General features: G+C 62.3%; 5 protein-coding genes across 11 annotated transcripts in view; 4 read left to right on the forward strand and 1 right to left on the reverse strand.

Annotated features, from left to right (window-relative positions):
- The window catches only part of SIK3 (SIK family kinase 3), a 70,919-nt gene extending 59,025 nt beyond the window's left edge, over positions 1-11,894 (forward strand). For 4 of the 5 annotated variants that reach the window (XM_048328547.1, XM_048328548.1, XM_048328546.1 and 1 more), the window contains 10 exons: positions 779-929; positions 1,712-1,837; positions 2,152-2,237; positions 2,901-3,010; positions 3,611-3,956; positions 4,204-5,078; positions 8,601-8,764; positions 9,491-9,623; positions 9,725-9,892; positions 10,223-11,894. In XM_048328547.1, the coding sequence (XP_048184504.1) occupies positions 779-929; positions 1,712-1,837; positions 2,152-2,237; positions 2,901-3,010; positions 3,611-3,956; positions 4,204-5,078; positions 8,601-8,764; positions 9,491-9,623; positions 9,725-9,882 (2,149 nt within the window). In that variant the 3' untranslated portion in view covers positions 9,883-9,892; positions 10,223-11,894. The remainder of the gene's footprint in view (positions 1-778; positions 930-1,711; positions 1,838-2,151; positions 2,238-2,900; positions 3,011-3,610; positions 3,957-4,203; positions 5,079-8,600; positions 8,765-9,490; positions 9,624-9,724; positions 9,893-10,222) is intronic. The other variant, XM_048328544.1, reaches the window with a different exon arrangement.
- Positions 11,895-12,895: 1,001 nt separating this feature from the next.
- APOA1 (apolipoprotein A1) lies at positions 12,896-14,556 on the forward strand. The gene is made up of 4 exons (XM_048328884.1): positions 12,896-13,053; positions 13,195-13,250; positions 13,488-13,641; positions 13,717-14,556. The coding sequence occupies exons 2-4, from the start codon at positions 13,208-13,210 to the stop codon at positions 14,312-14,314; spliced, it is 795 nt and encodes a 264-aa protein (XP_048184841.1). The 5' UTR covers positions 12,896-13,053; positions 13,195-13,207; the 3' UTR covers positions 14,315-14,556.
- Positions 14,557-14,890: 334 nt separating this feature from the next.
- Positions 14,891-15,724, reverse strand: LOC125338296 (apolipoprotein C-III-like). The gene is made up of 4 exons (XM_048328886.1): positions 15,618-15,724; positions 15,447-15,506; positions 15,199-15,325; positions 14,891-15,082 (listed from the first exon to the last, which is right to left on the reverse strand). The coding sequence occupies exons 2-4, from the start codon at positions 15,502-15,504 to the stop codon at positions 14,986-14,988; spliced, it is 282 nt and encodes a 93-aa protein (XP_048184843.1). The 5' UTR covers positions 15,505-15,506; positions 15,618-15,724; the 3' UTR covers positions 14,891-14,985.
- A 438-nt stretch (positions 15,725-16,162) lies between these two features.
- Positions 16,163-18,212, forward strand: APOA4 (apolipoprotein A4). 2 transcript variants are annotated; one of them, XM_048328883.1, is made up of 4 exons: positions 16,163-16,661; positions 16,770-16,836; positions 16,957-17,083; positions 17,204-18,212. In XM_048328883.1, exons 2-4 carry the CDS (start codon positions 16,788-16,790, stop codon positions 18,129-18,131), a joined length of 1,104 nt encoding a protein of 367 aa, XP_048184840.1. In that variant the 5' UTR covers positions 16,163-16,661; positions 16,770-16,787; the 3' UTR covers positions 18,132-18,212. The 2 variants fall into 2 exon arrangements, with proteins under 2 accessions (XP_048184840.1, XP_048184839.1); XM_048328882.1 differs by lacking the exon at positions 16,163-16,661 and having other exon boundaries at positions 16,739-16,836.
- Positions 18,213-18,883: 671 nt separating this feature from the next.
- Positions 18,884-21,235, forward strand: APOA5 (apolipoprotein A5). Of its 2 annotated transcripts, none has more exons than XM_048328881.1 (4): positions 18,884-18,972; positions 19,798-19,853; positions 19,928-20,036; positions 20,221-21,235. In XM_048328881.1, exons 2-4 carry the CDS (start codon positions 19,805-19,807, stop codon positions 21,188-21,190), a joined length of 1,128 nt encoding a protein of 375 aa, XP_048184838.1. In that variant the 5' UTR covers positions 18,884-18,972; positions 19,798-19,804; the 3' UTR covers positions 21,191-21,235. The 2 variants fall into 2 exon arrangements, with proteins under 2 accessions (XP_048184838.1, XP_048184837.1); XM_048328880.1 differs by lacking the exon at positions 18,884-18,972 and adding an exon at positions 19,223-19,540.
- The last annotated feature ends 15 nt before the right edge of the window (positions 21,236-21,250 follow it).

The raw sequence follows: 21,250 nt of genomic DNA on the forward strand, positions 1-21,250 counted from the left end.
GACCTCTGGAGCTCAGGACCACTCCAGCTGCAGCCAGGTGGGCTCTTGCTGGGTTTGGTGTCAGAGGTGCTGTAAAGACCACATCTCCATGACCTTCTCACAGACAAAGGCTGCTGCTGGAGCCTGTGCATCAAGTGTTGCTTGCTGGGTTCTGGAGATGGCATTTGCAGAATCTTTACAAAAGAAATCCTTTACTGATGGGAGAAATTCCTCCCTGTGAGGGTAAGGAGGTCCTGGCACAGGTTGCCCAGAGAAGCTGTGGCTGCCCCATCCCTGGAAGTGCCCAAGGCCAGGCTGGACAGGGCTTGGAGCAACCTGGGATAGTGGAAGGTGTCCCTCCCAGCCCAAACCATTCTGTGATTCTATGATTTGCACAGAAACCAGGTTCCACTGAGAGCACTTGCCCGGAAGCCGTGAGGGCAGGCAGAGAGCCCCAGCTGTTTGTTGTGGGGCACGTTGTGACGGGTGTATGCCAGGTTATCTCTGCTCATGATAACACAGGTGGCACCTAATGGCAGGGCAGGGATAAGGGGGAACCCCAACTTTGGGAGAAAACAGCTCCTGAAAAAAATCTGGCTCCCTCTGATGGCAAAGAAACCTCACTGTGAAGGGGAAGTGCTCGTGGTGCCTTGGGCACAGCTTGGTTCAGATGTGCCCATTCTGACTGCCCAGTGTGGAGCATCCAGGCTGCTGGGAGGCTGGTGGAAATGGAATGTCTGTACTGGAGTTTGTTTTCTGGCTGGTGTCACGTCACTAACCCCCTTCCCCCTGTGTTCAGTTCTATTTACAAGGACTCCAACACTCTGCACCTCCCCACCGAGCGCTTCTCCCCGGTCCGGCGCTTCTCCGACGGGGCTGCCAGCATCCAGGCTTTCAAAGCCCACCTGGAGAAGATGGGCAATAACAGCAGCATCAAACAGCTTCAGCAGGTGAGAGAGGGGTGGGGGTCCTCCAAACAGCCTCCACGAGGAATTCTTATTGCCTTGGTCTTGCTGCTTCAGGAAGCAAAAGTGGAATCCTTAAAGGAAAGTCTGAGGGGCACAGTGGGGACTTTGCAGCTGAGGGTTTGTTCCCGCTCTGTGTGGCTGCAGCAAACCCTGAGTGTCCTCTGGACGTACGAGCTGTTCACCTGCAGCTGGGGACCTGGGGGGATTCCTGCCCCCTCTTTTCTGGGGAGAACCATCATGCTGTGCCCACCCATGGGTGTCCTGCCTGTCCCTGCAGGGTCCCCCAGCACTGTCAGACTGCAGCTCCTGCTCTCCCACATTTCCTCTGGCAGCAGTTTTGGGGCTGTTCCAGGGTGTCCCGGGAAAGGGCAGCTCCTACCACCAGAGTTTGGAGTGTGTTGTGGGACATTCCCTGAGCAGCCAGGCACGCCTTGCCAACGGCTGGAGCAGGATTTGGCCCCAGGACAGGCCTTTCCCCTTGCAGCGTGGCACAAGTGAGATGCTCTCCTCACCTTGAAGTGTCGTTTGCAGAGCTTGCTGCCTGCATTCAGGGGACACAACGGTGCCAGCTCGGTGTCACGTGCACCCCTTGCTTTCCTGGCTTTTTGCCATCTCACTGCACACCTGATTCTGTCAAAGGAAATGGATTGGGCTTTCTTTGCCAGCTTTTCCCAGGGGGGTGAGCTGCAGAGCGTGGCATTCCGCACACAGCAGGGTGCTGTGCACCAGAAGGTCATTTATGGGATGTGCTGGGTTCCTTGCAGGAGTGTGAGCAGCTCCAGAAGATGTACGGTGGGCACATGGACGAGAGGACGCTGGAGAAGACGCAGCAGCAGCACATGTTGTACCAGCAGGAGCAGCACCATCAGATTCTTCATCAGCAGATTCAGGTAGTGGAGCCCGAGCCAGAGCTGCTGAAGGCTTAGCTCTGTTTCCCTGTGTTGCTGCAGACACAGCTCGTGAGCAGGTCCCGGGGGGATTGAGGGAGGGGGAGTTTGCTGGGCTTGCTGTAGTGGGAAGGCTGAAGGATTTCAGCAGAGATGTTTGCACAGCTGCTGTGGTAGCTGTGGTAGCCAGGGCTGCAGTCAGGGACTGACACTCGGTGAATCTGGACATGTCCTGCTTCACCCAGCAGTGTTTCTAAATTTACTGACTGAGACATTGACTGCAAACACTTCTTGTTTTCTTGTGGTGCCTGGTTCAGGACTGTATCCGGCCTCCCCAGCCATCTCCACCCTTGCAAGCTCCATGTGAAAACCAGCCAGCTCTGCTCACTCACCAGCTTCAGAGGTAAAGAAATGGCTTTAGGACAGCTCTGGGTTTTACTCTTCCTGAAGCCCAGGGATGAGCTGACACACTCGAGAGGCCAGGCTGAGTTGGAGTTTGTGGAGTCAGAACGGCACAGCCAGTTGCCAGGTGAATGTGCCTGGTCCTTTGAGCTGGGTTGTCTGAAGGACTTCAGAAGCAGAGAAATCTGATTCAAAGGGACAGACCTGCTTTGAGCAGAGGATTGACAGTCCTGCCTTTTGAGTGGCTTGAAGATGCCACTTCAGCAGCTAGGCTCTCTCATGCTTCTCTCATGCTTGCCAGGCCCTTGGTGAGCTCAGCCTCCTTGCCCTCAGCACCCTGACTTGTAGGTGAGGCAGGCTGAGTTACAGGAAAGGGAGAGCAGGGTGTCTGACCAGGTGCAGTGAGTCAGGAGGTGAGCCTGCAGTGTCCTTGTCCCCAGATTTCTGTGGTAGTCACCAGGTCATGCTCGCTCCCTGCGTGACTTGGACAAGTGAGGTGGCTCTCAGAAGAGAAGCCAATCTGCAGAGACCTTGGGATCCCCAGCAAGGGCTTTATGGTGTTTATTTTGAACAAGACAACAGCGTTTGGCATCAGTTCTCACAGCTGAGACAGCATCTTGACAAGGAGCAGGCATGGTGAGAAGGTGCTTGTTTCCCTGCGTAGGTTACGGATCCAGCCATCCAGCCCACCCCCGAACCACCCCAACAACCATCTCTTCAGGCAACCCAACAGCAGCCCACCCCCCGTGAGCAGCAGCGTGCTCCAGCCCCATGGTAAGCAGTTCTGGGAGCTGGGCAGGGCCGTGTGATCCCACCCTGGGGAAGCAGCGTGGGGGTGCCACGGTTCTGTTCCCCCTCCCAGCCCAGGCCCTGCACAGTTTGCTGATGATGTAAAAGATTCTCCATCTGGCAGCAAGGGCCGGTGTTATCGAGAGCTCTCGAGGAGCTGCCAGCTGGAATGTGCTGTTGCGTTCCTTGTCACAAGATCCTTACTTATCGCTCCTGGGGGTGGGGAGGAAGGGCTGATATTCTCGGGTTTATGCAAATCACTGTCAGCTCCGCAGAGTTTCTGTTTTGGTGCAAGGGGCTCTGGCTGTGACCTTTGCACGCTGGCACAGCATGACAGAGCACCCATACGGGCACGTACTGGGCTCCCAGCCTGGCCCAGAGTCATGGAATGAATCACAGCATCGTAGCCTGGTTTGGGTTCGAAGGGTCCCTAAAGATAATCCCTTTCCAGCCCCCTGCTACGGGCAGGGATGCCCTTCACAGGTTAATCCCAGCCCTGTCCAGCACTTCAGGGAATGGAGCAGATCTCACTCCCGAGCCTCGCCCTGGGCTGGCAGAGGTGCTGAGGGCCTTTGTTCCTTGTAGGTGCTGCCTCCCAGTCCCAGTTCCAAGGGATGCCATCCCACAACACAATCTTCCCGCAGTCGGGTAACTGTTCCCCTCCCCCGGCCATGGGGCTGACGTGCCTGGCCCTGCAGCAGCAGCAGTCGCAGCCCCAGCAGGTCACCATCCAAGTGCAGGAGCCCGGGGACATGGTCGGCAGCAGCCTCGTGGGCGGGCAGGGCCTGGCGTCCCACGCGCGGGGGATGTCCCTGAGCCCCAGCGCCAGCCAGATCCAGATGCAGCACCGCGCCAACCTGATGGCCTCCCTCAGCTACGGCCACCGGCAGCTGTCCAAGCAGCTCAGCGCCGACAGCGCCGAGTCGCACAGGTACGGGCCCCTCCCTGCCTGCTCCCGGCTCGGGAGCGCTGCCGAGGGAGGGAGGGGGAATCTCAGGATGAGATGTGGTGTCCTTGCCACTCGGGGTTGTGCGTACTTCTTCCCTGTCGCTGGGAAGGAGCTGCTGAGCCAGGCCAGGGCTGCCGTCCCACGTGCCTGGGGAAGCCCCTCCCAAGCAGGAGCAGCTCTGGCTCCCGCCGAGCAGTGCGGTCACTTGTCCTTTTCCTTGTCCTTGCAGTCTGAACGTGAACAGGTATCCCCCCGCCAACTATGACCAGGTGCACTTACACCCCCACCTGTTCCCGGAGCAGCCCCGCGTCTCCCCCAGCAGCTACAGCCCGTCGGGAGGGGTCGGGTTCCCTGCAGCCCAGCAAGCTCTGAAGGTCCCGCAGCTTGACCAGTACCCCAGTTTCCCTCCAAACGCACATCAGCAGCAGCAGCACTACACGGCATCGGCACTACAGCAGGCACTGTTGTCCCCGACACCTCCCGACTACAGCCGACACCAGCAGGTACCGCACATCCTCCAGGGACTGCTTTCCCCCCGGCACTCGCTCACGGGGCACACGGACATGCGGCTGCCCCAGGCAGAATTTGCACAGCTCATCAAACGGCGGCAGCAGCAGCAGCAGCAGCAAGAATTCCAAGAGTTGTTCAGGCATATGAGTCAAGGGGATGCTGGCAGTATGGGCACCAGCATGGGACAGAACCTCTCGGAGCGCCAGTCGTTGTCTTTGCCTTATCAGAGTGCTGACACGTACCACCCCCAGAACAGCCCCCAACATCTCTTAAAAATCAGGGCGCAAGAATGTATCCAGCAGGTCCCTGCGTCCGTGCCACCGCCGCAGGGATACGGACACCAGCCAGCCCTGTTCCACTCGGAGAGCATGGAGGAGGACTGCGCCTGCGAGGGAAACAGGGACAGCTTTCCTGACAGTAAGAGTTCAAACACATTGACCAAAGGTTGCCACGAGACCCCTCTGCTTGTAAACGCAGGAGGGCACGGGGACCCCGAATCTTTGCTAGGAACTGCTAATCCCGCGCAGGAGCTGGGAACGCACCAGTACAGGCATCAGCCCACGCCCGGATTCAGGAATAAGGTGCCCAGCAGAGGTAAGGCTCCCTGCTGCCCGTGCAGGCCAGGTGTCCGTCCATCCGTGCCAGCCACTCACATTCCTGCCCAGGACACCATCCACCCGGCACACCAAGGGTTTCCTGACATATTTTGCATAGCATGGAATTACTGAGATTCTTTCTGGCTTTTGTGGCCTGAAGTAAATTGCAGGCACAGCCTCTGTAATAAACAGAGTTGAGTAAGGAAGGAGCCCGATGGGCTGTTCCCTTGGGAATTTGACCTCCTTCTGCAGGCAGGTAAAGACCAGGGCCCAGCTTGCTCCCATCTTTTCAGGGATGCTGCATGGTGACCACAGATTTATTCTTGTTGGTGATGTTCCCCATCCCCTGTAAACACGGGATAGGAGCAGCTCATCTGCCAGCACACCCCAGCCGTAGCAGTGTATCCATTTATTCCTGCTCTTAAGCACAGACCCTCGAGTCCAGGCACTGCTAAAGCTGCCACAAACACACCCAGTAACAGTGTTGGTGAGTGTCCTGTGGCTGCAGCAGCCTTGCAGCCTCTCTGGCGCTTTGGGAAGCAGCAGTGGCAGCAAGATTCTATCCCTGCTTGAACTGGAAAGGGTGGATTCTGGAGAGAGTGAGTTTAAACTTGCCATTAGGTTCTGAAGACCTTCCCTGCTCCTTGGAAGCAGCTGTGCCTTCGCTCCTCGGTGGCTGCTCTGGCAGCGCTGCGCTGTCAGAGCATTCCTGCCCGAGCTGTAGTTACAGGCTCCTCTGCAGGAAAAGCACCCTCCGAGCCCCTCCCTAGGAGGGCTTTGAGGAGCGGCTGAGCGGGAGGATCAGTATTCCCTGCAGGACTCGGGGTGCTGGGCTGGAGCCGCCAGCGCACCCTTGGCACTCAGAGCCCTATTGCGGAGGAGCTGTGTCCAGGGCACAGGAGGCCCAGCTTTGTTCAGGGACACAGCACGGGTTTGTTGGGAAAGTACCAGGCTGGAACAGGCTGGCCCGGAGGGCTGAGCGGGGCTGCCAAGCCCTGACCCCCCAGAGCGTGGGCGGGGGGCAGGGACAAGGCAGGGCTGTGCTGAAATCCTCCTGAATTCTGCATTCCCGATGTGTTTGCTCTCAGAGGCTCAGTGGGGGTTGGAAGCTCTGGAGGGGTGTTTGGTACGAAATCACAAGTCTGAATCTTGTCACTGTAGACCATTAGAGGGACAATGAGATTTGATGAAGTCAGAAGCCAAATCTCAACCCCTGCACTGCTGGTGCGAGGACTGGTTACACAAGGGAGCAGGACTTTAGACTGCAAGGCCTTGTAAATGAGTAAAAGCAAATAAATGTTTACAAATAGGCTTGTGTAAGCCCTTCTGACAGGGCTGTTTGTAGTAAACTATGTCCTGGGATGTAACTGTTTGTACCATTTTCCTTATGGCCTCCATAACCCACTTGGACTCAGGCCTGCACTGCTTCAGGTCCAGGCAGAGTCACCTCAAAGCTTCCCTTACCTACAGCAAATCCTACACCCCTGGGCTTCCCCGTTTTTGACCTACACCAAATCCTACATCACTCAGTTTTCCCACTACTGACCTACACCAAATCCTATATGCCTGGGCTTTCCCACAATTAACCTACACCAAATCCTACCTCCCTGGCTTTTCCCCCTATTTTCCCTAGACTGTAATGAGGGTGCAGTTTGAGGGGTATCCTCTCTCCCTGCCCCAGCTCCCCAGATGTGTTTTCCCTGGAGCAGTGTTTTCCCAGTGTCTGCGCTTCCAAGGGCGCGTGCTGATGCCGATCACAAAGCTCTGGATGTCTGTGGAGCATCTGCCAGGGATGGCAGCTGGGGACCTTGAGAGCCGACCAAATCTGTTCGGGATGTGACTGGACTGCCTGTGAACGGCCCTGCTCCAGTTTTGCTCCAACGTAGCCGTCCCAGGCTGGGAGCGCTGCCCGTGGGAAACCTGCCTGGGCTCGGCACGGAGGGGGCTGAGCTGGCGGCAGCGCCGTGCCAGTGTCACATGCCACAGTGACACAAAGGATGTGGGGATGAAAGGCTCTCCTCCGTGGGGCTGAGGGTGTGAATTCGGGGTGTCTGTCCCTTGGTCCAGAGCAGCATCCCCAGACTGCAGTGCTGGCATTGGGAAGCAGCTGTTTTTTGGGTCCTGCCTCTTCCAGGCTGAGGGAACTCGTCACCCGCAGCGCAGGGACTGGGGCCGGGGCTGTTTGTGGAGCTGGAGCAGCAGGCTGCTGGCCCCAACCACTGTTCCCACAGTTGGAGCAGCATCCCAAGCAGTGTGTGGGTGGCACTGATCCGCTAACATCTGTTACCTCATGTTTTCCTTCTCGCTTTTCCGGGAAAGCTGACTGTTAACCGCACGTAACCCCACGGTTGTGCAAAGGAAGGGGGAGGCTGCATCTCTGACTGCCCTGGGACAGGGCTCTGGCAGGAATGCCACATTCCTGATGGAGGAAGGGCACGGGGAGCAGTGTCCTAGCTGTGCTATCCATGCTCACCTGCCTGCAAGCGGCGTGGGGACCACATGGGATGGGGTCTCACTTGGATTGTGCTAAATTTGTGGACAGGTTTTGGAACTGCCCTGTGCAGGGCCAGGAGTTGGACTTGGATGATCCTCGTGGGTCCCTTCCAGCTGGGGATGTTCAAGGATTCTGTGAGATCTCTTTGGGGAGCAGTTTTGTGGCAGTTGCGGTGCCAGCTGGGCCGTGCGGTGTCCCAGCACAGCAGGACATCACTTCCCACTGGCCAAAGCCCTGGGAAAGCTCTGGCTTTCTGAGGGATGTACCTGCAGCTGTGTCACCTCGGGGCAGCTCCCCAGCGCTCGCAGCCACGTCGGGTGTTTGTGCTCGGCGGGGTGCGCGCTCAGCGAGCTCAGCCTCGATGACAGGCTCCTCCACGGCTCAGGCCTTCATCCAAAACATCGTGTACTTGATGACGAGAGGCTTTGCCTGATAGGAATGTGGCCTTTGCCCTCAGTCACAAGAGCTTGCAGCGCAGATGGACTTTGCCAGGCAGAACCCTCGTGTGCTCCTGCAGCCAGATTGTGGGAGGGCAGGGAGAAGTCATCTGATAAAAGTGAACATCCTGGCCGGCTCTTCCAGCAGGATTATGTTGCTTACAATTGCCAAGGGGCCCTGCTGGAGGCATCCCGTGTTGGAGGCTCCCCTGGCTCTTGTGTAACGATGTGGGCAGGGTGGGGGTCGAGCTCGGGCTCGAGGGGAAGGCAGAAGTGGGAAAGGGCCTGGTTCCTGTGCTCCTGCCCCAGTCCCTCCAGCTTCAGGCTGCTTTTGTAGAGCTGATAGGAGGCAGCTAGCATTGGGATCCTTTGGGATATTAATGCTGGAGGGAGAAGCCTGCGTGAGTGCGACTGGGAGCACTGGTGCTGCACCACTCCCACCAGAGCAGCCGGGGGTCCTGTCGTTGTTGTGCCAGCAAGAAGCGTTTGTGTGTGGTGTCACATCTCAGTTCTGCAGTGGCACACGTGGCTGGGAGCTGCAGGTTCCTTGTACTAACCTGTCGTTTTTCTGTCCTGTCTGGTTTTCAAGAGTCCATCGTAGGGAACTGCATGGACAGGAGCTCCCCCGGCCAAGCCATGCAGGTGCCTGACCACAACGGCCTGGGCTACCCCGTGCGCCCCTCGTCCAGCGAGCACCCGCGGCCCCGCACCCTGCAGAGACATCACACCATCCAGAACAGCGATGATGCCTACGTAGGTGCCTTTGCCTCCCAGGTCCCTCCAGTGAAACAGCCAGGCCTGGCTCTGCAGGGCTCTGCAGACACACCCAGCCCAGCTCGGCGTCCTGCAGTGCCGTGAAGGAGCTGGTCATGGTAGCCCAGACCTCAGTGCTCTGCTCCCTGTGGGGTTTGGGCTGCTGGGAACTGTCCTGCCCAGATCTTGATGTGTGCTTTGCTACAGCTCCCTTCTGCTGTAGAGGGGAATGGCAGCTTCTCTGCTTCAGTGGTGCCCAGTGACAGGACGAGGAGCAATGGCCAGAAACTAAAACACAACAAGTTCCACCTCAACACGAGGAAGAACTTTCTGTGAAGGGTAGCAGAGCATTGGAACAGCTGCCCAGGGAGGGCCTGGAGTCTCCCTCTCTGGGGACATCCCAAAACCACCCGGATGTGTTTCTCTGTCACCTGCTCCAGTTGTCCCTGCCTTGGCAGGGGGTTGGACTGGGTGATCTCCAGAGCTCCCTTCCAACCCCAGTTATGCTGTGATTCCGTTAGTTCAGAGGGATTTGGACTCCTCAGTCCGTTCTCCTGTTGAGGGGACACTGGCTGCACCCAAGCTGTGCCTGATGCACAGTTCTTGTCCTTCCAAACCCTCGCTTGAAGGTTTGCAGAAGCTCCCTGGGCACTGTCTGTGGGCAGATGGGGAGCAGCAGGATCCTCTCCTGAGCTCCCCTTGAGGTGTGTCCTGCTGTCTCCACAGGTGCAGTTGGATAACTTGCCTGGAATGAGTTTGATGGCAGGAAAAGCACTCAGCTCTGCTCGGATGTCCGACGCCGTGCTCAGCCAGTCGTCGCTGATGGCCAGTCAGCAGCTGCGCGACAGGGACGGCGAGGGTGAGCGCTGGGGCTGCCCACGTGGCACGGGGGGATGTGGGCAGCTCCTCGGGGAGCTGAGTCACAGGGAGAGGTGCTGAGTCACCTCTCTGCCCTTACAGAATGTGGGGAGAGTTTGGAAGGTCAAGAGCACCCGAACCTGGGCGATGGCAGCCAGCACCTCAACACCTCCTGCTACCCCTCGACGTGTATCACAGACGTCCTGCTGAGCTACAAGCACCCGGAGGTGCCCTTTGGGATGGAGCAGGCAGGGGTGTAACTGGGAGGGAGTGAGTATCCGTGTGTCCTCTCTCCACACCACGTCTCGGGCTGCCTCCATGGCCTCACTGCCATGGGTCACTTTCCCTGCTCATTGCTCCAGTGCTGGGGTTGGGACCATCCACTCGCAGCTCCTGTGCTGGGGCTGTTTGCTGTCCCCCCTTTGCTCAGGGACAGCATCCCTCCTTCCAGGCTTGTGCTGCTCTCAGACCCTCTCTGCATGGCGGGGTCTCTCTCCTGGGGCAGGGTCAGGAATGGCCTGGGAATGCAATGCTGGTGGGCTGTGGGAAGAGATGCACCATTCTGGTGTCCTCTAACATCTGTGTTTCTCTCTCTTGCAGGGTTTGTGTACAGCTTTGAAATGAAAAGGTCCATTTTAAACCAACAGTATCTAGCAGCATTGCGCCAAATTGCCGTAGTATTTCTGACTAACTGGAATACCATGGCCCCTTTCCTCATCCTCACTTCATCCAGTGTGTCGTTCCTTTGGGTTCTTTAATTTCTGCCACACTTGCCTGTAACTCCAGCTACACCCAGAGCCCTGAGCCCGACGCGGAGGATCGGCCTCGGCACCGGGGCTGCTCTGGGGGCTGGCCTGCCTGGGGCCCCACACCGGGCTGAGCCTCCCTGGAGCCTGCCCTGAGCAGGTCCAAGGAGACTGGAGCTGCTCCTGGATGGAGGCCACTCTCTCCTTCCACTCTGTCCCGCTGCACTGGGGGGGTCTGGGCCTGGCAGCGCTGGCGGGGGCCCTCCCCACCCCGGTGCAATCCACTTCTTGTCTCACCTCCGTCTGCTCTGTTCCCTCTCGTGTGTCGGGGTGCTGACAGGATCACCCCTACCCTGCCCTCCCTTCCCTTCCCTTTACTTTCCAAATCCGCCACGACTTGGGGTTTTTTCTTTTCCTGGCTAATGTAGGGCAGATGGATTTTTCTTTGTTTCCTTCGCTTTTCCTCCTGATCACGTAGGAATTGTTTTTTTTTGGTAAATGTTGTTTTATTATTATTGTTATTAATAAAAGGCAAAAGGAATTTCTGTTTGAGAGAAATTTTTAACTAGATTCTGTTCTATATGAATTGTGACTTGCACCTTTTGTTCAAAGTATTTTATTTCTTTTAACGACGTTGTTCTTGTGACTGGTTTTCTCTCGTGCCAGTGGCGACAGTGGTAATTCTCCTTATACAGTCGGGACGTGCAGAGGTCTCTTCTTTGTCCCTTTTCCATCCTTTCCGTGGTGGATAGAGCGGGAGGCCCACCCCCCCCCCGGGGCTCAGGAGCACGTGGTGTCACCCTTGCCTTTGGGACTTGACAAGCTCCAGCTCGGATCCTTCTTACTGACATTTTTCTGGAGTATTTTTTAAAACTAAAGGAAACATCGACCCAGCCCTCCTGACTTTGCACAGAAGGAAGTGTGAAACCAGCACGGCAGAGGTGACTTTGCTATCCTTAGCCCGTGCCTCTTCCCGGCCTCCCCTTCTCCGGGAGAACAACGCTAACGGCTCTGCGATCCCGAAAACCGGAGCGGAGGGGAGCTCCGCAGCCCGGCCGTGCACGGCCCCTCCCCGGCGGGCTGGGGGGCGCGGGGAGCCCGCCGGATCGAGCGGGAAGGGTGGGAAACGCTGAAAGCCTTTTGCTCTGTCCCTTTGGTTCGTTTTCCTTTTGTTTACATGACCCTGTATCCTGGGAGAGTCGCCGGGCCCCCCCGCAGCAGCCGCCCCGCAGGGCCGTCACCGTGCCATCCGCAGTACCACACTTTTTTTATCATGGCTTTGTATTGTAGTAATCAATACGCGCAGTATATGTTGAATGTATATTAATATACTTTGCTATTATTTCTGTTTTTTGGAAATGTCAGAAGTATTTTTTTTTTCTTCCTCATTTATGTTGGACTAAAAACGAACAGGAAAAAAAAAACCGTTTCAGTAAATCTTCAGTCCATTTTTTTGTGGGTCACTTGCAACTAGTCAATTAGTTGGACAGTGGGATCATAACAAATAAAACATGATTATGATCTTCCCTGGGCTCTTGTTTGCCTTGTTGCTCAACGCCAAAGTTCAGGGGGTGGCAGCTGCTGTGTCCCCAGTCCATCCCTGGGGCTGTCACTTCCCTCAGGCTCCAGCAGCCCCCCTGGTTGGGTTTCCCAAAGCCCCCCCTGCAGTCGGAGCCCAGCGGAGTCCGACTCGCCCTGCGGGTGTGGGGAACTGCAGTGCTGCCGATCAGACCCTGCCCGGGCATCTGCTGCAGTGGGGCTTTTCCAGCTGTGGGTAGAGTCTGGGAGGCGCAGGGAGCTGTGCCTCCAGCACCTGCAGCACACGGGGTGGCAACACCCGCGCGATGCCCGTGAGGTGCCCAGCGAGCTGGCACAGGCTGGGGCTGCGGGGAGCTGATGCCATTCGAGAGCATCATTCCTCTGTAGCAGCTCCCGCTGGCATTGCCAGCCCTGCACACTCCCTGCAGCCCCGTCTGGGGACATGGCCCCTCTCTCCCTGTCCCCTCTCTCCCCTCGCCAGGCCGGGCTCAGCCCTGTGCGCTCGATTCCTGTGGATCCCTGGACTGGTGGCAATGGGACAGGGAAGCACCTGGGCTTGGTTCGGGCTGAGGTGGGTTTTGAGGTGGCCGTGCCAGTGCTGGTGCCTGCTCTGAGCTGAGCCTTCGCTTTGCCCGGGTCCCCAGCGAGGGCTGGCATGGGCGGGCAGGGGCACAGCTCCCGGGACCTCTGAGTTGGGGATACAGCGGGAAAAGGGGGTGACGTGAGCGGCCCGGTGAAGGACGGGGCACAGACCCGCGGCCGAGGCGAGGGGTCCGGGTACGGCCGGCCAAATCCCTGCGGGAATAAACCTTGTCCCCGGGCTGGCGGCCAATCCCTGGGGGCTGCGAGGGGCCCCGGCAAGGCCGCAGGGCCAGCGGGAATCTGGGTCAGCGGGAGCGTAAACAGCTCCTTGGCCGGAGAGGCGCGTCCCGCGGGGAGCTCCTGTTTGGTCGCCGCCCCTGCCAAGCCCGCGCTCCTCGCCGGTGCTGCGCGATCCTTGAACCCTGCGCGCCACATCGCCCGCCGGCAGCGCGTTCCGGGGCCGCCGCGCTGGCTTATCTCCGCGGAACTGCCCCTCCGGCATAAATAGCGGCGGCGGAGCCCCGGCCGCTCAGACGGGACGAGCAGCAGCTGCAGAGAGAGCTGGTAAGAGCCCGGGCTGCTCCGCAGGACCCGCAGGGACAGAGCGGTGCCCCTCGCCCGCGGCCCCGGCGGGGACCCCTGAGCCCCCGCCGGGGTTGGATTTGCTAGGGCTGCCCGCGCCCAACTCTCTTGCTCTGCCCGCAGGTCTAGCGCGAAGATGAGAGCCGTGGTGTTGACCCTCGCCCTGCTCTGCCTGACGGGTAGGTCCGGACGGGGCGGCAGCGGCTGCGGATCCCCGCGGGATGGAGCAGCACGGGAGGGATGGGGCGGCTGAGCCTGACGCGAGCGCTGCTGGAAGCCGCCGGTTTCCGAAGCGCTTTGCGAGTCGAGCTGCAGCCGAGGGACTCCCTGGTCCTCTCCCGAGCCGGGCACGTCCCCGGCAGGGCTGGAGCCATCCCCGAGCGATGTGTCCTGAGCACACCCGACTCTGTCCGCAGGCACCCAGGCCCGCTCCTTCTGGCAGCACGATGATCCCCAGGCACCCCTGGATCGCCTCAAGGACATGCTCGCTGTGTACCTGGAGACAGTGAAGGCCAGCGGCAAGGAAGCCATTGCCCAGTTCGAGGCCTCCGCCGTGGGCAAACAGCTGGAGTAAGTGGGAGGTGTGTGGCGGGGGGCTGGCGGGGCACCCCGGGCACCGTGTGTGACCTCCCTCCCCTCCCGCAGCCTGAAGCTGGGCGAGAACCTGGACACGCTGGGCGCAGCCGCCGCCAAGCTGAGAGAGGACGTGGCCCCCTACTACAAAGAGGTGCGGGACATGTGGCTGAAAGACACCGAGTCCCTGCGCCAGGAGCTGACCAAGGACCTGGAGGAGGTGAAAGAGAAGATCAAGCCCTTCCTGGACCAGTTCTCTGCCAAGTGGACGGAGGATCTGGAGCAGTACCGCCAGCGCCTGGCTCCCCTCGCCCAGGAGCTGAAGGAGATCAGCAAGCAGAAGGTGGAGCTGCTGCAGCAGAAGCTGACCCCGGTGGCTGAGGAGGCGCGGGACCGTCTGCGCGGGCACGTCGAGGAGCTGCGCAAGAACGTGGCCCCCTTCAGCGATGAGCTGCGGCAGAAGCTGAGCCAGAAGCTGGAGGAGATCCGGGAGAAGGGCATCCCCCAGGCCGCTGAATACCAGGCCAAGGTGGTGGAGCAGCTCGGCAAACTGCGTGAGAAGATGACGCCCCTGATGCAGGACTTCAAGGAGCGCCTCACCCCCTACACCGAGAGCCTCAAGGCCCGTTTCATCAGCTTGCTGGAGGATCTCCAGAAGACCGTGGCCTGAGCTGCCGGCCAGCGTGGCCAGGGACTGACCCCAGCCCCGCTCCACAGCCGCCCCGGGTGCCCCTTGCCCTGCCCCGGGTGCTTCTCCTCAGGGGGCTCTGGGGACAGGCTGCAGGAGCCCCGGGCCAGCCCAGCCCTAGGGTGTCCTCCCCGGAGACCCCCTCCTCCCCTAGAATTCCCTCCCCGACCCGGCGTCGCTCTCAGCTTTGCCTCCCTTTTGTCAAATAAACTTGACTTAAGTTATTGGAGCTCGCTCAGTCTTTGCAGTGGATGCTGGAGGGGGCAAGGGGTGCTCTGAGCTGGGGGTACTGGGGGACCCAGAGGGAGTGGGGGGACAGGGAACTGGTGAGGGGTGCCCTGGGCTCGCCCTGTACTGAGCCCAGCTCAGCCGCACACAGGGCGCTGGAGATTGGTGGCACTGAATTTGCAGGAGCTTGTGGAAGCAGCAACCGGCTCCTGCCACCCTGGGCTCCCCGACATGGCCGTGAGAACCTCAATGCTGGTGTCTGTCCCAGGCCTCCCTCTCCCTGCGGGTCACACTCCTCCTTGCCAGCCCCCCAGTGATGCCACCACAGCGTTTCCTTCAGCCCCGCTTTATTGAGAGCACCACGACAGCGGGTGGGAGTCAGGGGGACCCCAGCCCCGACAGCCCCCGGGCAGCCCCCGGAGAGACTACGCGGCCGAAGTCTTCTTCCAGAGCTCCGCCAGCTGCTCCTTGAGCCACACCAGCCGCTGCTTCGCCAGCTCCGCGCTGTCCGAGAGCCACTGCCTGCACGGGGAGGGGAGGGAGGGCAGGGGGTCAGCGCGGGGCCCTGGCCGGGCTCCCCGCCGCCACCGGGGGACGGGAACAGCGACAGGGACAGGGCTGGCGGGGTTCGGGGGCACCTGGCCTGCTGCGCCGCCTCCGACTCCCGCACCCTGCTGAAGGCCTCCTTGGCCATGTCCGTGGCTTTCTGGGCCAGCTCCTGCACCTTCTGGACCAGCGCCTTCGGCTCCTCGGGCGTGTTGGCCCCTGCAAGCACGAGCCTGGTGGGATTGGGGGGACGGGGCCCCGCGGCTGTGCCCCCCCGTGTGTGCCCCCCAGCACCCTGAGCCCCGACCCCCTCCTCCTGCGCGGCCCCGCTGGCCCTTACTTGCTCCCACCGCCAGGACGGCCGTGCAGGCGAGCAGGAACAGCAGCGACGCCTTCATGGCTGGGGAGAGAGCGGAGCGCACGGTGTGGGGCAGCAGGGGAGCGCCGGGGGTCCCGACACCGACCCCGTCCCCTTCCCAGCACGACCCTCGCCAGGGATGTCCCCGCTCACCTGTGCCGGGCTCTGTGACGCGGGGGCAGCCCCGGGCTCCCAATTTATACCCTCCCCACGGCCGCCCTGGGGGATTTGTGCGAAGGTCAGGGCAGAGCGCGGGGGGGTGCGGGGGGGCTCCGTCCGGCCAGGAGTTGGGAAATCCCGCGGGGACGGAGCCTGCTGGGGCCCCGCGTGTCTGTGTGCGATACCTGTGCATACGTGTGCGTGTGCACACGCGTGTCCGCCGCCAGCCCGGTGCCCGCGGCGGGGGACAGCCCTGGGGCCGTGGGCACACGCGGCACAAGGGTGACATCCAGCGGCCCTGTCCCCGGGCACGGCGCCCTCGGGCACCGCGAGGCTCTTCGGACCTTGCCACTGTCGCTGCCGGGCTGGTCCGTGCCCCTGCGCGCCCTGCCCTTTGCCCGCTGGGACACGCCGCGCTGCTCCGCTGCCCCCGGGCCGCGGGTGGGCTGAGCCGAGAGCGCCAGGGACACGCACGGTCCCAGCTCCGTTCCCAGGCACCGTGCGGCTGCGGTCGGTGTCCTGCAGTGTCCTGGCCCCTCCCTGTGCCAGGGCTTCCTCCAGGAGCCTGGACTGGGAAGGAACGATGCCTTGCTGCCGGTGCGCAGCCTCGTGTGCCCCCGAGCTCCATCAAAGCGTCCCCCTGAACCCGTGTCCTGTCCCGCTGCCACTTGTCCCACAACCACACACCCCAGGTACTGCACTGCCAGCACCGATGGGGCCATTGCTGCATCCCACAGAGCAGCGAGGTGTCCCTCAGCCCAGGGCCCCGGCCCCCAGGAGGGGCTCAGTGTGTCCTGCATACCCCCATCCCCTGTCTGCCCCTGTCACCCCGCTGGGGGCTGGCGGGGCTGCGGGTGATGTCAGGGCTGTGCACACGTCAGGCACTTCCACGTTACGCCCGTGCTAAAGTCCGTGCCCGTGCTAAAATCCACGCCCTCGCTGTGTCACAGCCCGCGTGGAAGCTGCAGGGGTGCTCAGGCTGCATAAATAGTGCTGGGAGCTGCCGGCTCCGCAGGTACCGCGGCCGTGGCAGCACAGGTGAGCAGCTGCAGGGGCTGGAAAGCCGGGGTCTCCATCACCTCTGGCAGGGGGCTGGGGTGCTGCTGGTCCCTGAGCTTCCTTCACCTCCTCTCTGTGCTCCCACAGGAGTCCCCAGCACTCAGGATGGCGCCGAAGGCAGCCGCCCTTGTCCTGGTTCTCCTTGTGATCTCAGGTGAGGTGGCGCGAGGGTCCCTGGTGCCAGCAGGGTGGTCCTGCCCCGGGGCAGTGATGGGGACCTGATGTCCCTGGGCGAATGGGGCTGTGCGAGCGCTGATCCCAGCAACCCTTGCAGGGTCACGGGCTGATGTGAACCCTGACGAGGTGGCCAGCGTGATCTGGAAGTACTTCACGGAGCTGGGCAGCAATGCCAAGGACACGGTGGACCAGCTGCAGCAGACTGAGATCAGCAAGCAGCTCAAGTGAGCCGAGCAGCAGTGCTGGGGGGCTCGGGGGTGCTGGGGGGCTCAGGGAGACCAGGGGGTGCCAGGCAGGGCCTGGGGATGTGGGCACACAGGCCCTGACGTGTCCCTTCTCCCCAGCACCCTGCTGAAGAGCAACCTGCAGAGCGTCAGCGCCTACGCCGAGGACCTGCAGGAGCGGCTGGTGCCCTTTGCCACGGAGCTGCAGGCGCGGCTGGCGCAGGATTCCCAGCGGCTGAAGGAGCAGATCCGGCGGGAGCTGCAGGAGCTGCAGGCCAAGCTGGCGCCCTACGCCGACGAGGTGCACCAGCAGATCGGCACCAACATCCGCCAGCTGCAGACCAAGATCAGCCCCTACGCCGAGGAGCTGCGCTCCCAGGTGGACCGCAGCGCCGGGGAGCTGCAGCGGGCACTGGAGCCCTACGCGGCCGAGCTGCGGGAGCGGCTGCAGGACAACGCCGAGAGCGTCCGGGCCTCCCTCAGCCCCTACGCCGACCGGCTGCAGCAGCAGATCGACGGCGGCGTGGAGAGCCTGAAGGAGCGGCTGTCGCCCGTGGCAGACGAGCTGAAGGCGCAGGTGGAGCAGAGCGTGGCCGAGCTGCGGCGCGGGCTCAGCCCCTATGCCCAGGAGGTGCAGGACGGCCTCAACCGGCAGCTGGAGAGCCTGACCTTGCAGATGGAGCGGGCGGCCGAGGAGCTGCGCACCCGCCTGGCTGCCAGCTCCGAGGAGCTGCGTGCCCAGCTGAGCCCGCTGGCACGGGAGCTGCGGGAGGCGGCGAGCGGAGACGCCGAGAGCCTGCGGCAGCGCCTGGCTCTCCTGGCCCAGCAGCTGGACCAGCGCGTGGGGCAGACGCTGGAGGCCTTCCGGCAGCAGGCGGCTCCCTTCGGAGACACCTTCGGGAAGCAGCTGGTGCAGCGGCTGGAGGAGATGCGCGGGAAGCTGGAGTCGGGCACTGCCGGCGTGGAGGATCACCTGGAGCTGCTGGAGAAGGAGGTGCGGGAGAAGGTGGCTGCTTTCCTCAGCACCGTCCCACCCCCACAGAACTAAGCCGCCCCGGCCGGCCATCCACACACACTCCAAACGTTCCCGGCCACTTCCTGTGGCAGAAATAAATCTCCTTGTGATGCACGTGCTGGTCTGTGTCCTTCCTTCCCACAGCATCCTGCTGTCCTGCCCTGGGAGGGGATACCTGGGGCACCCTCAGCTGCTCTGAGGAGGGAGCATCGCCCCGAATTTGGGTTCTGGGGCACCAGGGAGAGGGAGCAGAGGTGGGGTCAGGTGGGCGGGAAGTCTCTGTGGCGTCTGGAGATGGTGGCAGCCAGGTGAGCCCGTGGGCCAGCACAGGGCCGGGGCCTCGCTGTCACCTCATCACACCGGGGTGCCACAGCAGCGGGGGGCACCCAGGTGGCTGCCGAGGGGCAGAGCCCCGGGATGCGGCCAAACATCCCCACAGTGGTGGGGCAGCAGCTGCCGTGAGGGATGGGGATCTGGGTGGGTGACTGACACCTCGTCCCCACAGCCCGGTGGGGCTCGCACAGGAAGGGAGCTCCTCGGATCAGGGAGAGGGAAGGGGGACTGCGGCGCGGTGCTGGCAGGAGCCCGGGGTGGGATGGGATGGGAAGGGACGGGACGGGACGGGATGAGGTGAAGCACGGCCAGCGCTGCCTGGAGCGACCTCACGTGTCGGCCCAGGCGAGGGAGCCGCGCGGACTTTGGTGCCGGAGCAGCGCTGGCGACCGCTCGGCGTTTCACCCCGGGAGCGCCGGACTTCGCCCCCCGCCCCAGGGTGCCCTGGTTTGTTCCCAGTAAAAACCAACGTGCAAAGGAAAGGATACGAGCACGGCGGGCTGGGTGTCCGGCGGGAGCGGGCAGCCACGCGCAGGGGAAGGTGTGCTCCCTGCCCGCTCATCCCAGCCTTCCCCGGCACAGCCGGGCCGGGCTCACCCTCCCGCACCCCTCCCGGGGCTCCAGGCTCCCTTCTCCTCCCGACAGGAGCTGCAGCCGCTGTCTCCATCCCCATCCCCATCCCCATCCCCATCCCCATCCCCATCCCATCCCATCCCATCCCATCCCCATCCCATCCCATCCCCATCCCCATCCCCATCCCATCCCATCCCCATCCCATCCCATCCCCATCCCCATCCCCATCCTGCTGCCTCGCACCACCCCGGCAGCTCCGTCCGGCTTTCCCTCCGGGATGCAAAGAGCGGCTGCGGGGCAGGGCCAGCCCCCTCCCCGAGCCCGGGGGGCAGCGGGCAGTCAGGTGACCGGCCCCCAGGTCACCTCCCCGGAGCGTGCTCGGACCTCCACGTTGTGTTTACACGGAGTGAGGTCCAAAAAGCCTTCCCATACCAAAGCCGCCTTATCGCCCGCTCCTCGGCCTCCCCCTGGGCCTATATAAGGGCAGCCAGCGGCCGGCTCTGGGCGGGAGGGACACGGGAGGCGACCAGAGCCAGGTGAGGGGCGGGGGGCTTTAAGTTCGTGTGGCTGGAGGAGCTGGGTGTGATTCCAGGTGCTTCGGGGGACCCGAAGTGTTTCGGGGACCCGTAGGGGTTATGGGGAACCCCAGGTGTTTTTAGGGGAGCTCCAGGTGTCACAGCGGACCCCAGGAGCGAGGCCCTTGCAGGCAGCGGCGAGGGGGTGTGCAGCAGAGGCACCACCACCCCGCGGGCGCTCGGAGCAGCCGACGGCTCCTCTCCTGTCTCTCCTGCAGCCGGACCATGCTGCTGAAGGCTGCACTGCTCCTCTCCCTCCTGGCCACCTGCCCAGGTGGGTGCGGGCACGGGGCTCTGGGGGCAGCAGGGCTGGGTGGGCAGCACCACAACCGCAGCTCCTGCCCACAGTGTCCCCGGCCAAGCCGGCGCAGAGCGGCTTCTGGGAGTACCTCAGCCAGCTGACGGGTGACAAGGACAGCCTGGAGCACGGCCAGAGCAAGCTGGGCAAGGACATCATGTGAGTACAGCGCTCCGGGGCCCCCAGGCCCCACCAGCACACCCGGGGCCCTGCTTTTCTCCCCCTGGGGACAGAGAAACTCAAAGGAAGGGCCCTGGCGGGTGTTGGCAGCTTTTATCAGAGGTGTGTGGGGCACAGAGGGGTGTTGTGGTCACTCGGGGGTGTTGGTGGCTGTCTTGTGCAGGAACCTGAAGGAGAGCATTCAGGATGGGGTCAGCTACATGGGCGACTTCCTGGAGAAGCTGTCACCCCTCAACAGGGGCCTCCAGCCGCGGCTCTACCAGGACTCGGACAGCCTGCGCAAGGTCATCCGCAGGGAGCTGGACAGCCTCAGGGTGAAGCTGTCCCCGTACGTGGACGAGGTGCACCAGCAGGTCGGGAAGCACCTGGACGACCTGCGGCAGCAGCTGCAGCCGTTCACGGAGGAGCTCCTGGACCAGGTGTCCCTGCGGGCCCGGGAGCTCCGGCGGCACCTGATGCCGAGCCGGGAGGTGACGGCGCAGCTCCTGGACGGCGCCGAGGAGCTCCAGCGCTTCATGGCTCACTACACCGACAAGATCGCCTTCCACACGGACCAGGTGAAGGACATCTTCCACCCGTACACGGACCGGCTGCTGACCGAGATCCACCGCAACGTGGAGGAGCTGCACCGCAGCGTGGCCCCGCACGCCCGCGCCAGCCCCGAGCAGCTCAACCAGCACATCCAGGAGCTGTCGGCCAAGCTGACCCGCAACGCGCGGGACCTGCACCAGCAGATCCAGAAGAACCTGGAGCAGCTGAAGGCGAAGCTGAGCCTGTACTCCGGCAGCCCCGGGGAGCCCGCGGCGCCCCCGGGCCGCTACAGGGAGGCGCTGGCGCGGGAGGTGCAGCGGCGCGTGGAGGAGTTCCGGCAGGACACGTACGCCCAGATCCAGGCCTTCACCCGGGCGCTGGACCAGGAGACGGAGGAGATGCGGCTGAAGCTCAGCGCCCACCCGGACCCGCCCGAGGAGCCGCTGGACGCGCCGCCGCCGCCCCTGGAGGACCTGCGCGCCCGGCTGGACGCGCTGTGGCGGGACCTGGCGCTGAGCCTGAGCGAGCGGGGCGGGGAGGGGCCCGGGGAGGCGCAGGCGGGGCCGGGCGGGGCGGCGGGGCCGGGGCGGCTCCGGGGCTGAACCCAAATAAAGGCGCCGCCATCGCGGCCCGCGCGCGCCACGTGACCCGCCGCACCCGCG

Source organism: Corvus hawaiiensis, chromosome 25 (genome assembly GCF_020740725.1).
Source record: "Corvus hawaiiensis isolate bCorHaw1 chromosome 25, bCorHaw1.pri.cur, whole genome shotgun sequence".
Taxonomy (NCBI): domain Eukaryota; kingdom Metazoa; phylum Chordata; class Aves; order Passeriformes; family Corvidae; genus Corvus; species Corvus hawaiiensis.